We start from the raw sequence: 13,169 nt of genomic DNA, 5'->3' as shown, positions 1-13,169 counted from the left end.
TGAAAAAATATTTAAACTTCTTATAAAGCCTTTTTACAAATTTTTTTTATCTTCCCTTTTCGCAAGATATTAACAATCAACATATGAGCTAGCGTGAAATCTGATTGGCTCTCTGCTAGACAGATATTAGCTCATATGTGTCCAGTAGAGAAACGTAAACAAAAAGGCGGGAAGATTTGGGGAGTTAAGGCGACAATGAAATTCACACAAGTTTTCCTTGATGAAAGTACAATAAAGTGCGTGCACCGAAAGGTTGACTATCTTTGAAACAAAAGTTCAACGGCTGGTTAAAAACTATTGGTTTACAAAATATACACTTTTGTTTCTGTTATATTCTATATTAAAACGTCCGAAAAAAACACGATAGAGGACTTAATTATTCAGTTTTTAAATGTTGTTCAAATTACGAATAAATTTTAAAGTTATTGTCAATCAAACTCTTATTCTGCTGACTCGCGTCGTATATATGACTAATAGATAACTCGCCGCTTCGTGCTTCGTCGGCTATAAGCGCATATACGACTCGAGTTCGCGGAATAACTGTTAAATATCTGCCATCTTGTTTTATATTGTGATCTTATTACATGGCACAAAAAGTGGGTTTGACGCTTAAAATAACAACTGCATGTCTATGCTTTAGCTTAGAACTCGTGCAATTCAAACGTTATAATTTTGAGATACGTGCGAGTGTAATACCAAGAAACTATTGCACTTAAATTTTGTACTTACTATCTTTATTATGTCCCTTCCCCGATACACAGATGATGAATATGAATAAGTCAACTATAACAAAAAATGATACATTTACACTGATTACTTGATAAATACATGATATAAGCTGTAAATGATTAAATCAGTTACTCAAAATTTTCGTGAGCCTTTCCTAGCTGTTGTTACGTTCTTTTGATCATGAACAGAAAAAAAGTCATATAATAAATGTCACATTTTATAGTATGGTATAATGTTTGAAGACCCTTTTAACATGTACAGTGTTCTTTTCAATGTTCTTCTGCACGTCCACGTTTTGAAACATGGCACGTTTTGAGAGAGTTCAAGATAACGCAGTGGCTATTCGTACTGGAACAGTATGCCAAAACGGTCAAATCCATATATTTATTTCACAGTTTGTAGCATCACAGCCTATGAAAAATACTTGTACTTCGCAATTTCTTAGTTCTTATTGTTGTTATACTGGTATGGATATATCAAAAGAGTAGATATTCTGCTCTTTGATGGTAAAGTATTGGAATTTCGAAGTGTGAACCCTCTTTATATATCTACTCTTCGTATGAAATCGTAGAGCCGACAGTGAATATAACGACCATTTATTAAAGGATTTGACCGATATGTTTAGCTCTTTTTTCGAAAGTCTTTGTTTTGTGTACAATGGTACGAAATCATAAAATATTCAATGCCTAATATTGTTTTGATCAGGGTTGGTAGATAGCTGCATATTTGAGGCCAAACAACATCACACTAGTTCTTTGTTTCCTTTGTCTTTGTCTTTTGTTTTCTTTGTTTTCTTGATAGCACTAATGACAATTTGGCCTCAAAAATTGCATATCTACCAACTCTGGTTTTGACACTCTTTGGTATTTACCTCCCCCCGGAATATGGTTTACGTATTCATTTCCGGAACGGTGTTTCCGGTGTTTCAGGTTATAGTCCACCTTTTACTAATCATGCCAGTCCACCTTTAACACTAGTTGTCCTTTATTTTTTGGGCTGCTTTCCTAGCATATAGGGCTCTTTTTAAGGTTTCTTTTATATGTGCATTATGAGTCTTGTTGATAAATTTCATAATCATATATTAGTATTATTTCAAACTCGTACGTTTTTCAGCATAATTTTCTTTCCTCTTAATTTTTTACACGGATGAAAGCCTTATATAGACTGAATTGAACTGAAAAAAGTTTTATTTATGTTTTTTTGGGAAGCATATTCTTTGAGAAAATGTTGTGATTTGCGAAAAGCCGAAAACATCAACAATCCGCCACTCCTTAGCTTTCCTTGTAAGATATCGCTTATTTCTTTGTTAATTTATTTGTAGTATCTCAATACAAAGCATTAATATTATACTTTTCATTGAAATTCCCCTCATTTTTTCTCAAAAATATGAATAAATAAAATTGAAAAATACGAATTTAGTTGACTGCGCACATAGGAGGTCTGAATCTGACGTACTATAGCGCCTCGATATCTACCAGCTTTGGCTTGTATGTATGTATGTAAAACTTTATTTGAAGACACTAGCCCCGACAACAATAAGTTGATTTCCACGGGGGGCGCCTGCAAGATTAAAAATAACAAAAATATAGGAAAATAAAGTCTATGTTCAAGTTCGTGTGACCCGGGATATTATGATTAGAATGTGTTAGAATATAATTATTCGTTACGTTGGAGTTACGTTTCAGCTGGCTTTTGAATGCATGAATGGACTCAGCCAGTCTGGTGTTGATAGGGAGACTATTCCATAATTTAGCTCCACTATATTTAAAGCTCTTTTTTAGCAATTCTCTTTTGGGCTTAGAAACAGCCAGATCTGTATGACTATTTCTAAGTTCATAGTTAGTTTGCATTTGATTGCGTCTAATCAAGGTTTCTTTCAACGTGGGGAACCGATGAGGGGACGGTAACCCCCTTAAACGACACAAGTTTACTTTTGAAATGACCGAAATAAAGTATTAGGGAACGAAAGCTTCACTGCTGACCGCTTATTTCACCTGACTGAGGTCGATTCAGTGAAGCTAAACCGGAAATGTCAAGAATTAAAAATCACATGATATTTTATATACATTGAAATTGTATTGCGACAGATTCCAAATGATCAAATACTACTATGAAAATAGGTTAAATTGACATAAACTTTGGCGCAATAATTCCAGCGTCATGACCAGTAAGCCGGCTGTATTAAAAGTCCTGCTTTTAGGTGATGCAGGAGTCGGGAAATCGTCGCTTATGAATCGATTTGTCAGTAATACATTCGACAGTCAGTGCCTCAATACCATCGGTGTGAAATTTCTCAACAGAGACGTTTCAGTTGAAGGAGGTAAGCTACTAACTTTGCCTATATAAATGAAATAATGTAGGCTAAGCTGAACGCATACCGGGCACGGAACGAAATCGACTAGTGTCACATTACAGTAAATATATGTCGTATGCATCGAAATTTGTATACTTTGCGTTGCAAAATGCAGGCTAGATGTGTCGTATACGGTTGTTCCAACACACCAGATGCTTAAAATCAAATGTATAGTGGAGATTTGCGCCCAGAGGCAGTAAGGAGACGAACGAAATGGGTAGATTTCGTTAAATTCAAGCGCGCTGGATGCGAACCATCACGTGAAAGTCATGTTTGCTCAAAGTATTTTAAGTCTGATGACTTTTTGGGAATTCGCCTGGTTTAGAAATCGAACAACGCACATTCCCTCGACTGAAGAGAGACGAAATTGTGGTTACCCCGTATCCAACGATACAAATTGTGGTCGAAAAACAGATGGACTTATCTTCGAGATCTGCAAAGGCGATTCGATACAAGGTGCGAATGTTACAGTTACTTATGTTTTAGACTTATATATCGAGTCATGTTATGTGGGCAATTCATTAGAGTTGGACATTCTAAATGCCTTTTTAGATTATGAAAGAAAGCGCATCCCATAGTGAGAAATCAGAACCATCTGTTACAACAGATTGGGACATTGGCGCAAAGAGCAAATACATAGTGACCTTTTCTACATTGCTATATAGCCTTGGGGTTGTCTCTATGAACACTGGTTCTCATATGAGAGGAATACATAGAAGTTGTCCAAAAATGAGGCCACTGGAACAAAGTGTTGCCAGACTTGTGCAGGGCAAATTGGGCAAATTAAGAATACCATTATCATCCTGTGTCCATAGTTATGATTTCATACATAAATAAATGTTACATGTTGGTGCTTTATTAATATTTATTGTTAAGCCCTGCTCGTGCGAAATTTTCAAGCGAAATGCGAAATATTTCGCTTGTTTCTTTTGAATTGTGAGCAATCAATCAGAATTAATATATTCAAGTGGTCACAATTCAAAAGAAATAGGCGAAATATTTCACATTTCACCAAGAAAAAGCGCCCGTGGAATCGGGCCCTTACAACAGATTGGGACACTGGCGCAAAGAGCAAAACACATTGCAAGGAATGTCAACAACGCATGAAAGGGCATGAGTTTGTTGCAAATTGCCCACGGAACAAAAGAACTGAGAAAATTTATAGGTTAATTCTTCTTCTCTTAATTTAAGATGTAAAAACAATGAAATTTAACCAATAGATCTTACTGCTCATCCTTGTTTGAGCTAGTCGTCGACTCATACATTATAAGTAAATCATTGTTTATAAGACATAGTTTACATTGCTATATAGCCTTGCAGTTGTTTCAATGAACACTGGTTCTCATATGAATACTTAGAAGTTGTCCAAAAATGAGGCCACTGGGACAAAAAGTGTTAAAGCAGTAAGGTGTATATTACTCATTGTTGAAAAAAATATAGGCCGATATTAAATATAAAGCACCAATATGTAACATTATTACATTATATATCAATAAACATGTAACAGATGGTTTTGTTTCCTCATTATGGGACGCGCTTTCTCTCATAGCTCTAAAAGGGCATTTAGAATGTCCAACTCTAATGGATAATAAATTACCCACAAAATTTCTCGATAAATAAATCTAAAATATGATTAACTGTAACATTCTCACCTTGCATCGAATCGCCCTTGCAGATCTCGCAGAGAAGTTTATCTGTTTTTCGACCGCAATTTGTATCGTTGGATAAGGGGTGACCCCAATTTCGTCTCTCTTCAGTCGAAGGAATGTGCGTTCTATTTCTAAACCAGGCGAATTCCCAAACAGTCATCAGACTTAAAATATTTGGAGCAAACATGGCTTTCACGTGATTGCTCCAAGTCCAATCCAGCGCGCTTGAATTTAACGAAGTCTATCCATTTCTTTCGTCTTCTTACTGCCTCTGGGCGCAAATCTCCATTATACATTTGATTTTAGGCATCTGGTGTGTTGGAACAACCGTATACGACACATCTAGTCGGGTTTGGGATATAACGCGGAAACGGAATACGGAACGTAATAGCGGAAGCGGATTCCGCAAATGAGGATAAAACGCGGATTCCGCAAACAGGGGTAAAACGCGGAGTTGCGCAAAGATCAAGGAGCAGATAAAAACCCAAATCGGCAAATTGTGGTCCGACGACTCCCTTAAAGTAGTTGACAAAGTTCAACCTTCAGGGCAACTACATTCCAAGTTATTTCCAAACATACGATTTTAAAAAGCATTTTAAAGATATTCTGATGTCTATAAATGCGTTAAAAGTTCTACATGACATGGATATTTCGCATCGAGATTTAAAACCTAGCAATATTCTGGTTTCAAATCAACACTATTGTCATAGTTTTACTAGACAGCGGGATCTCGCTTAGTCGGCTTAGAGGCCTATCTTACCAAGGGGGCCAGCCTGGCTGTCATATAAACAGCCCTTAATACTGCATAGAATTCTATTTTTATCTTTAAAATTTCCACGACAATAGCGTTAAAATGTAAACGGCGAATTGCTTCCGTTCAGTACAGCGCTACCCAGTAATTATTCTGCAAGAATTTGTCCGCAAAGACGATGAGAAATCGTAGCATTATTTAGATTTTTAGTTTTATTTGTTAACGGGCAGGTTTCTTGTTTATAAAGTCTGCTATTTGAATACCCAACGTCCTTCAGTTGGTATAGTTAGTAAAATGCGAAACAAAGGCTTAGACGTTTTGGACTCAGTTTCTTAATTGGCATTTTATTTCCTGATTTTAGGACAGAATACCTTTAGATATAATGTTAATTAAGATTGGGACGCCAATTGAGGATCGCAGACCATTGCAATTGGGTTATAGACATCAGAATATGTTTACTGAAATTTGTACACATATTAAAATCGTATGGCTAACTAATGAAAACATATTTGGAAATAACCTCGAATGCAGTTGCCCTAAAGGTTGAACTTTGTCAACTACTTTATGGGAGGAGTCGACGACAACTTGCCCATTTGGGTTTTTATTTGCTTCTTAATCTTTATTGCGCAATTTCTCGTTTTATTCAGTCCCGTTTGCTGAATCCGCGTTTTATCCCCATCTGCGGAATCTGCGTTTTCTCTCAATTTGCGGAATCCGCTTCCGCCATTCCGTTCCGTATTCCGTTTCCGCGTTTTATCCCAACCCCATCTAGCCGGCATTTTGCAACGCAAAGTATACAAATTTCAATGCGTACGACATATATTTACTGTCATGTGACACTAGTCGATTTCGTTCCCTGCCCGGTATGACGTCAAAACCCTAATTAGTTCTCAGACTCTTTTTCTCGCATCCAACTATTAAAAAAATAGTTTATATTGTGTGGATGGGACAAATTCAGCTTGGCAATAATTTCTTTGGATTAGGTCGATACTGAAGGTGAATGGAATCCATAGTTGATGGATGTTAATTTCACTCATTTCCGTCCACCTTTAAATCATGAGTAGTACATGAATTTTCATATGCGGGATGTAATGCCCGTTATGTTGCCGAAACTAATCGTCATTTATAATTACACGCATTAAGGAACACACCACGTTGGATAAGAACTCGCAGGTATACAAACATCTCCACAATTCACCACAATGCAAAGCTGCATACACTTCGTACTAGATCATGCACAATCACAGTTCCCTATCAAACTCAAAGAAGCTCTCTATATCAAAAAACTCAAACCAGATCTCAATAAGCAAATACAGCATTTTGAATTAATACCATTTTCAACTTGTAAATATACTTGACCCTATTTTGCAAATATAATAACCCACTTTTGTAAATAATAATTGACACATGTATATTTGTTATTGTAATGTAATATTTGTATCATAATTAATTCATGTCACTTTATTGTATCACAAATCCTGCTGTAAATATTCTTAGCTCACTTCGCACTGAAGATGGCTTAGTGTAAGCTGAAACATGTTTGCCATTAAAAATTTAGTCGTTTAACTCAAATGTTTAAAGGATATATATTTATTCAGTCTTACTTCCTGCACCATCGGTTATATCTTAATATTTCCAATGAATTATCTGTGATAAACAGGTACTGCAAAACCCATGGTACTCACTAGATATATTCATCTTCGAACATGTTTTTGTAGACCCCGAATACTGAATTTATGCATGGGTACCCTCTTTAGTGGGTACCCTCTTTTATGCATAATGATACTTTGATTTTCTTTAAAATATTTTATAGGGACTTTCACACTTCAAATTTGGGATACAGCTGGACAAGAAAGATTTAAAAGCTTGCGAATGCCATTTTATAGAGGATCAGATATTTGTTTACTTGTTTTTGCTGTGAATGATAGGCAGAGTCTTGAGAATCTCGCACATTGGAAAAAGGAATTCCTTTTTTATGCTGATGTAAAGGAACCTGAAAACTTTCCTTTCCTTGTCCTTGGTAACAAGGTTGACATGGAAGAGGAGAGGATGGTGAATGAGGATGATGCCAAGTCATGGTGTCAAATGAATGGTGAACTACCATACTTTGAAACAAGTGCCAAAGACAACACCAATGTGGATTTATCTTTCAGTTTTTCTGTGAAAAGACGTTTGGAGCTCGAGGAAAAGTTAGACAGACAGATGATGAACCTTGCCCCTAGCCCTCTAGATGAAAGCGTTAATCTTTCCAATCACTCCCATGAGAAAAACAAGGAAGTTTCATCCTGCTGTTAATTAATGTTGGTGGAATTCGTACAAATGTAATGATGAATAGCACTATTAGTAATGATGCAGTAGCAATGTATACACTTGGTAAACCATACCAGTGCATTCATATAATTCACATATCAGTATAAGTGTGATCCGTAAAGGAATTTTCCATATTTGCTGACTGACAAAACCATGGGACATCTGTCAATAATTCATAATATAATTGGAAACAGATTTTGTAGCAAATATTAATAATTTGAAATCTAAACAACAAATGCAACATGATACGCAGTAATATTATGAGTGGTTTTAAATTAAATAAACAAGAATTCCTGAAAAATTGCCTACAATGCTTGCCTGTAAAATTCTAGGCATACGATATATCAGTACCCTGCCTATATAGTACCTATGTGCTTTATACCCCCATTTTAACTACAGCAGAATGTGGTATACTGAACCTTCAGTGTAGGCTGGAATATACTGGTATATCAGGTATCTTCCATCTTCATAAGGTTGAATATACTGTAATATGTTCCAATTTAACTAGGGAGCAGCATGGCAGCATCTTCAAACAACTTAGCAACTTAGCAGAGTTAGCTAACTCTGCTGACAAAGGCCCTCAGGATGAAATATAGAGAAGTGCTTTGTCTATTTTAGGCAGTGGTTGTACCACATTTAATGCTATACTGTAATATTGGTATATTCGAACCTTGGTTTGGTTTAATATACTGAAATTGCATTAGTTCAAAATACCATATCAGTCAGCCAAACTGTTGGCTCTGCCCTTGTGGTATAGATCACAGGTATCCATAATTAGCATTATCATTTTAAAGGAAAATTTCCATTTGACATATTATTCTATTTTTCCTTTGCGGCAGGGGTGGATCCAGCACTAGTGCACTAATTTGCATGACACAAGAAAACTGCTAAAAATAACCACTTTGTTTTGTAATGCAAATTTGTGCACCAGTGCTGGATCCACCTGGCAGCTTTGCTATAGTAGATAGTTTAGCACTGGTGATATTTCATTTCCTTGATGACTTGACTTCGTGAAAATTTTGGCTGTAGCGTAAAGACCATCTTATCAAAGAAAATATTAAAGTGCCTATATCACTTGTGGGATCTTTACGGATTTAAATAGAGCTTGAAAAATTAGTTTATAAGTTCTACAACCCTTTTTGATATAGTTAGATAGTTTCGGAAATATTTACATCTAAACATGACGATTTTTCTAAATTTCCGTCGTGCTCCGGGGCCTGGGTCCCAGGAACCGAGTTCTTGTCAAACATAATATAATCAATTGTAATTTTACTTTGATCTTCCAATAACGTAAAATATTTTGAGAAAAAATCGCCCAGTTGCTAAAGCCATACACAACGCACCGTTCCCGCATTTTTTTCTTGAAAAGCGCAAACTATATCGCTAGTAAAACTCTTCATGTTTACATTATAAAAGACGGCGTCTTTGCAAATCATTCCTGAGTCCCAGTCCCCCCAACCGACGTATTTCTAAAACTGTTTAAATATATCAAAAAAGGTTGTAGAACATATAAACAAATTTTTCAAGCCCTATTCAAATCCGTAAAGATCCCACAAGTGATACAGGCACTTTAATACTGACACTCATTATGGAGGGTTTTTTCACACGTTTGAACGAATCGCCTGTTTTATGAGTCAAATGACTGAAATGAGTCTGAGTCCATTAGTTTTGAGTTGACCCGCGGTGCTCGCTCTGCCGCTTCATCATTTAAGTGTAAAAATATAGCGCACAACGATGGCTATCAACAGCAGTTTAGCAAATCCAAAAAGTAATTACTCCATTTGAACTTTCTTTAACAGAAATAACCACTACATTACCTCAACTTTAGCAATGTTTTGTGAACAAAACATGGAGTCTTAATTCTGTTATGCGGATGGCATAATAGCATTTGGATTTGCACGTGTTCGACTTCGACAACAGAAAATTGCCGGGGTTGCTGGTTGTGTCTATTTTTGCCGCCCATTGCCGAAACAATTTTTGCAAGTTACACAAAAGCAAAGTTTGATCGATAAAAATTCAGGCCAATCTTAGAAATCCACGAAAAGATTTTATCTTAAATCTCAATAGACAATAGCCTGGTTTTTAACTCGCAACAGTAAAATGCCATTGCATGCAAAATACACACAGAGTCACATGAAAAGCACTGTCCGATTTTATAAACGCCCTGCTAAACTTTTCTGTAAGAAAAGGAAGGCATAGGGTAGGAAATAATACTGATAGTGGGAGCGGACGCAATGGTTCAACTACATGCATGTATTTTCTAGATTTTCGCATAATCATGTTTTTTGTTCGGTTTGTTGAATTACTTTTCCACAAAAACAAGGATGATACTCTCAATAAACCCAATTCAGTCTACGTTTTCGAATCTATTAGACTTGCCCTGAAAATAGTAGGAAATGTTAATCGCGCTTTTCACATTTCACCACGAAGTAAATTGGCAGTTCACCACTCAAGAAAACTCCCATTACCAACGCTACTTATAATAAACAATACATAAAAGCAAGAATTACAAATACCAGGCAAGGTAACTTATCGATCCGCTTTAAATTGAATTGGCTTTAGTGTTTATACTGAATATCAGTCCTGTTACAATAGTATTCTATGATTGGTTAAACACCACAGCGTTCAATCAAACAAAATTTTCAACTTGAAAGTAACCCAGGAACCGATATTGTGGAATTGATTCCTAGAATTCTTACTGGAGAAATAGAGTTGCCGAGAGCCCCGAGATGGCTTATGTTGTAATGTTAAGATGGCACGTTATACAGCAAACTTCACCATGTATAAGAACATTACTATAAGTGACCTCTATAGAAAAAAATTCGACTGAGTATTTCCACTTTGTTAGGGTCAATAAATCTTTAACATTATATTGTCCGGCGATACATTTTCAAATCTCGCATGCTGTATTTCTGCGCAGTCCGCAAAAAAAGTTCATTAAAATAAAAAAACTTTGCAATGGCAAAATTAAGACTTTACAGCTAGTGCAAGTAAAACACATGCACAATAGCAACGACCTATGTTTCACTATACAGAGCACCAAAAAGTCTGATGTATTGTTATTATTCAACATGCATTTCAAAGTTTTATAACTTGGATTTTTGAAAACTGTAAAGAGCCACCTTTGACATGCAAGCTAGTGATTTTGTAAACCATGCAGGGGAGATATTAATCTTTTAAGCAAAATTAGGAGTTAGGACGCTCGTATACAACGACGTTTCACATACGATCACAAAGTATAGCGCCATTCCATCGCTTAAAATAACATAAGAAGCGAACAGTGTCCAACAGTAGTGTATCCACCCCGAAAGCAGTTTTTTTGCTGCGCGAAGAACTTACGTAACAATCCGCATAGACTTTGACACCCGAGGTTCTCGTTATAAATGGCAGCCTGGTTTATCGTACAAAACCTTTGTTGTGGCTACCAAATACTTAATCTAAATTAATCGTTTTGTTACAGCTAATTCTCCATCATCAGGGTGTTTCGACAGATTATGCATTAAAATGACAATTGCCGAAGTATTATAATTGTATGTAATTTTGTTTTGTTTCGCATTGTTTTGAAATTTTGGACGAACAGGGATATCATGGAAGTTCATTCGATTATTCAGAGCAATAATCTCAATAATTCAGTGAAAATTTGAATTATTATATCATTTTATCACGTTTCATTTTTTTGGGACATCCTGCATATGAAGATTCGCAGAGCTACATGCATGTACACCTTACAGTACCTTAATGTTGTGTTCATTTTAACACGCGAAAAGGTTGTTGTGCAAAAAATTTTACTTAATTTTACAGGTTAAAAGTAAACATTTTGATATTCGAAATTCACGCCATTTTGTTCGGCTCTCTGCGAATGGGTATACTACAAAATATTACAACAGCAGCTTCTTCTCTCTGCCTTATCTCTTTTGCTTTGACCTTAATAAAACAAAGGACTTTGGTATGCTCTTAAAAATTCCCACCGAATTTATATCGAAACGTATCGTTGTTTAACACTACTATCTACATAAAAACACAAAAATATCGTTTGTTACATGGACGACATTGCTTTTCGAACCTGCGTTACGTTATTTAAATAGCAATCTAGGATCGAGTTGCCTCTAAAAATTAAAAGAAATCCTTCAATTAATTCACCGACATTATCGACATAAAATGGTTCATTAGAAGTCATGTGTTTATGAAACAATAAGCATTCAGGAATCACGATTGGAGATATATTGTGGAGATGGGATTGAATTATGATAATTTGTTTATTCTAAAATTAATCCACATGCAACCCTGGTAATTTTGTGAAAAGCTGCGCGGAGTAATGTTTTTAATTAAACTATGATATACAATCTTTATTAAATTCTTGGTCATGGCAATGATTTATCACACAAGGAAGCTTTGAGAGGGAATTGGTATAAAACATTGGGCGCAAGCACTTCAGTAAAATAATAAAGACCGATAAACGCCGGAGGCGATTTTGGAAGTGCGACGCGAATTTTGACTGTATTGCCGAGTGAGTCAGTACGGAGACAATTTCTTTTTCGATTTAGGTATTTCTAATACTTAGAAGCATTATGACATTTTGAGTTATTTGTTACACATGTCTTTTCGAATTCAATTTCATAGACGTTGTTATTTTACGTTTAAATTCTGAAAAAACGCATCGTGTTGCCAAATCGCCTCCGATGCTTGTGGGCCTAAATAAAACGTCGCGAATTCTTGAATCCCTCACATATTCAAACCATCCTTTTAGAATGTTTGCTTTTTTCTCATATTTTGTGAAGAAGTATCAAGTGAAGTGTTTTGGTGTGTATTTTCTGCCGTTAGCGAAGATTAAATGGATGAAATATCACGCCATAGTTTGTCCAATTGAAATGAACAGGCATTTGAGCTAGTATTGGCCGAACTTTCTTCTTGCTCGTTTTGATGACTCATCTATTAAAAAAATAGAAGTTCTGTAATCGAAGGGCACTATGGAATAAAAAATGACTGGAAAACATTTATTTTGGCACTGAAAAGACCAAACAGATCATCAAACACAGCACAATTAAGTCCATGGACGAGTAAATGCAAACGAGTTTAAGCTTGGTTTCAAACGTTTTTCGAAAAATACGCACAATCAAACGCCACGGTGGCTTGGTCATAAAAAACAGTTCTCTCAAATTATCTTCTAGAAAAAAACGAGAAAATGTCAACTTTTATTCTCTTTTAAATCACGTAGTGAGGACTACGAAGTTTTCTTAAAATGCCGTAGTCAGATAAGCGACGGCTATGAGTCTATGGCGTCAGTACGAAGTATCACGAATATCACGTCAATGTGACGAATCTCGTAGCAGTAGCGGGAGCCGTAGTCAAATCTAAAGCTCCCTAATACCATAGAGAT

The 13,169-nt window shown here is 35.9% G+C and overlaps 1 protein-coding gene across 1 annotated transcript; it reads left to right on the top strand.

Annotated features, from left to right (window-relative positions):
* The first annotated feature begins 2,833 nt into the window (after positions 1 to 2,833).
* On the top strand, positions 2,834 to 8,082 carry LOC114532133 (ras-related protein Rab-9B-like). The gene is made up of 2 exons (XM_028553710.1): positions 2,834 to 3,049; positions 7,296 to 8,082. Exons 1-2 carry the CDS (start codon positions 2,890 to 2,892, stop codon positions 7,775 to 7,777), a joined length of 642 nt encoding a protein of 213 aa, XP_028409511.1. The 5' UTR covers positions 2,834 to 2,889; the 3' UTR covers positions 7,778 to 8,082.
* Positions 8,083 to 13,169: the final 5,087 nt, after the last annotated feature.

Source organism: Dendronephthya gigantea, unplaced genomic scaffold (assembly GCF_004324835.1).
Source record: "Dendronephthya gigantea isolate DGI-Jeju-01 unplaced genomic scaffold, DenGig_1.0 000078F, whole genome shotgun sequence".
Lineage (NCBI taxonomy): Eukaryota > Metazoa > Cnidaria > Anthozoa > Malacalcyonacea > Nephtheidae > Dendronephthya > Dendronephthya gigantea.
This window is presented reverse-complemented; position numbering and strand designations above follow the sequence as displayed.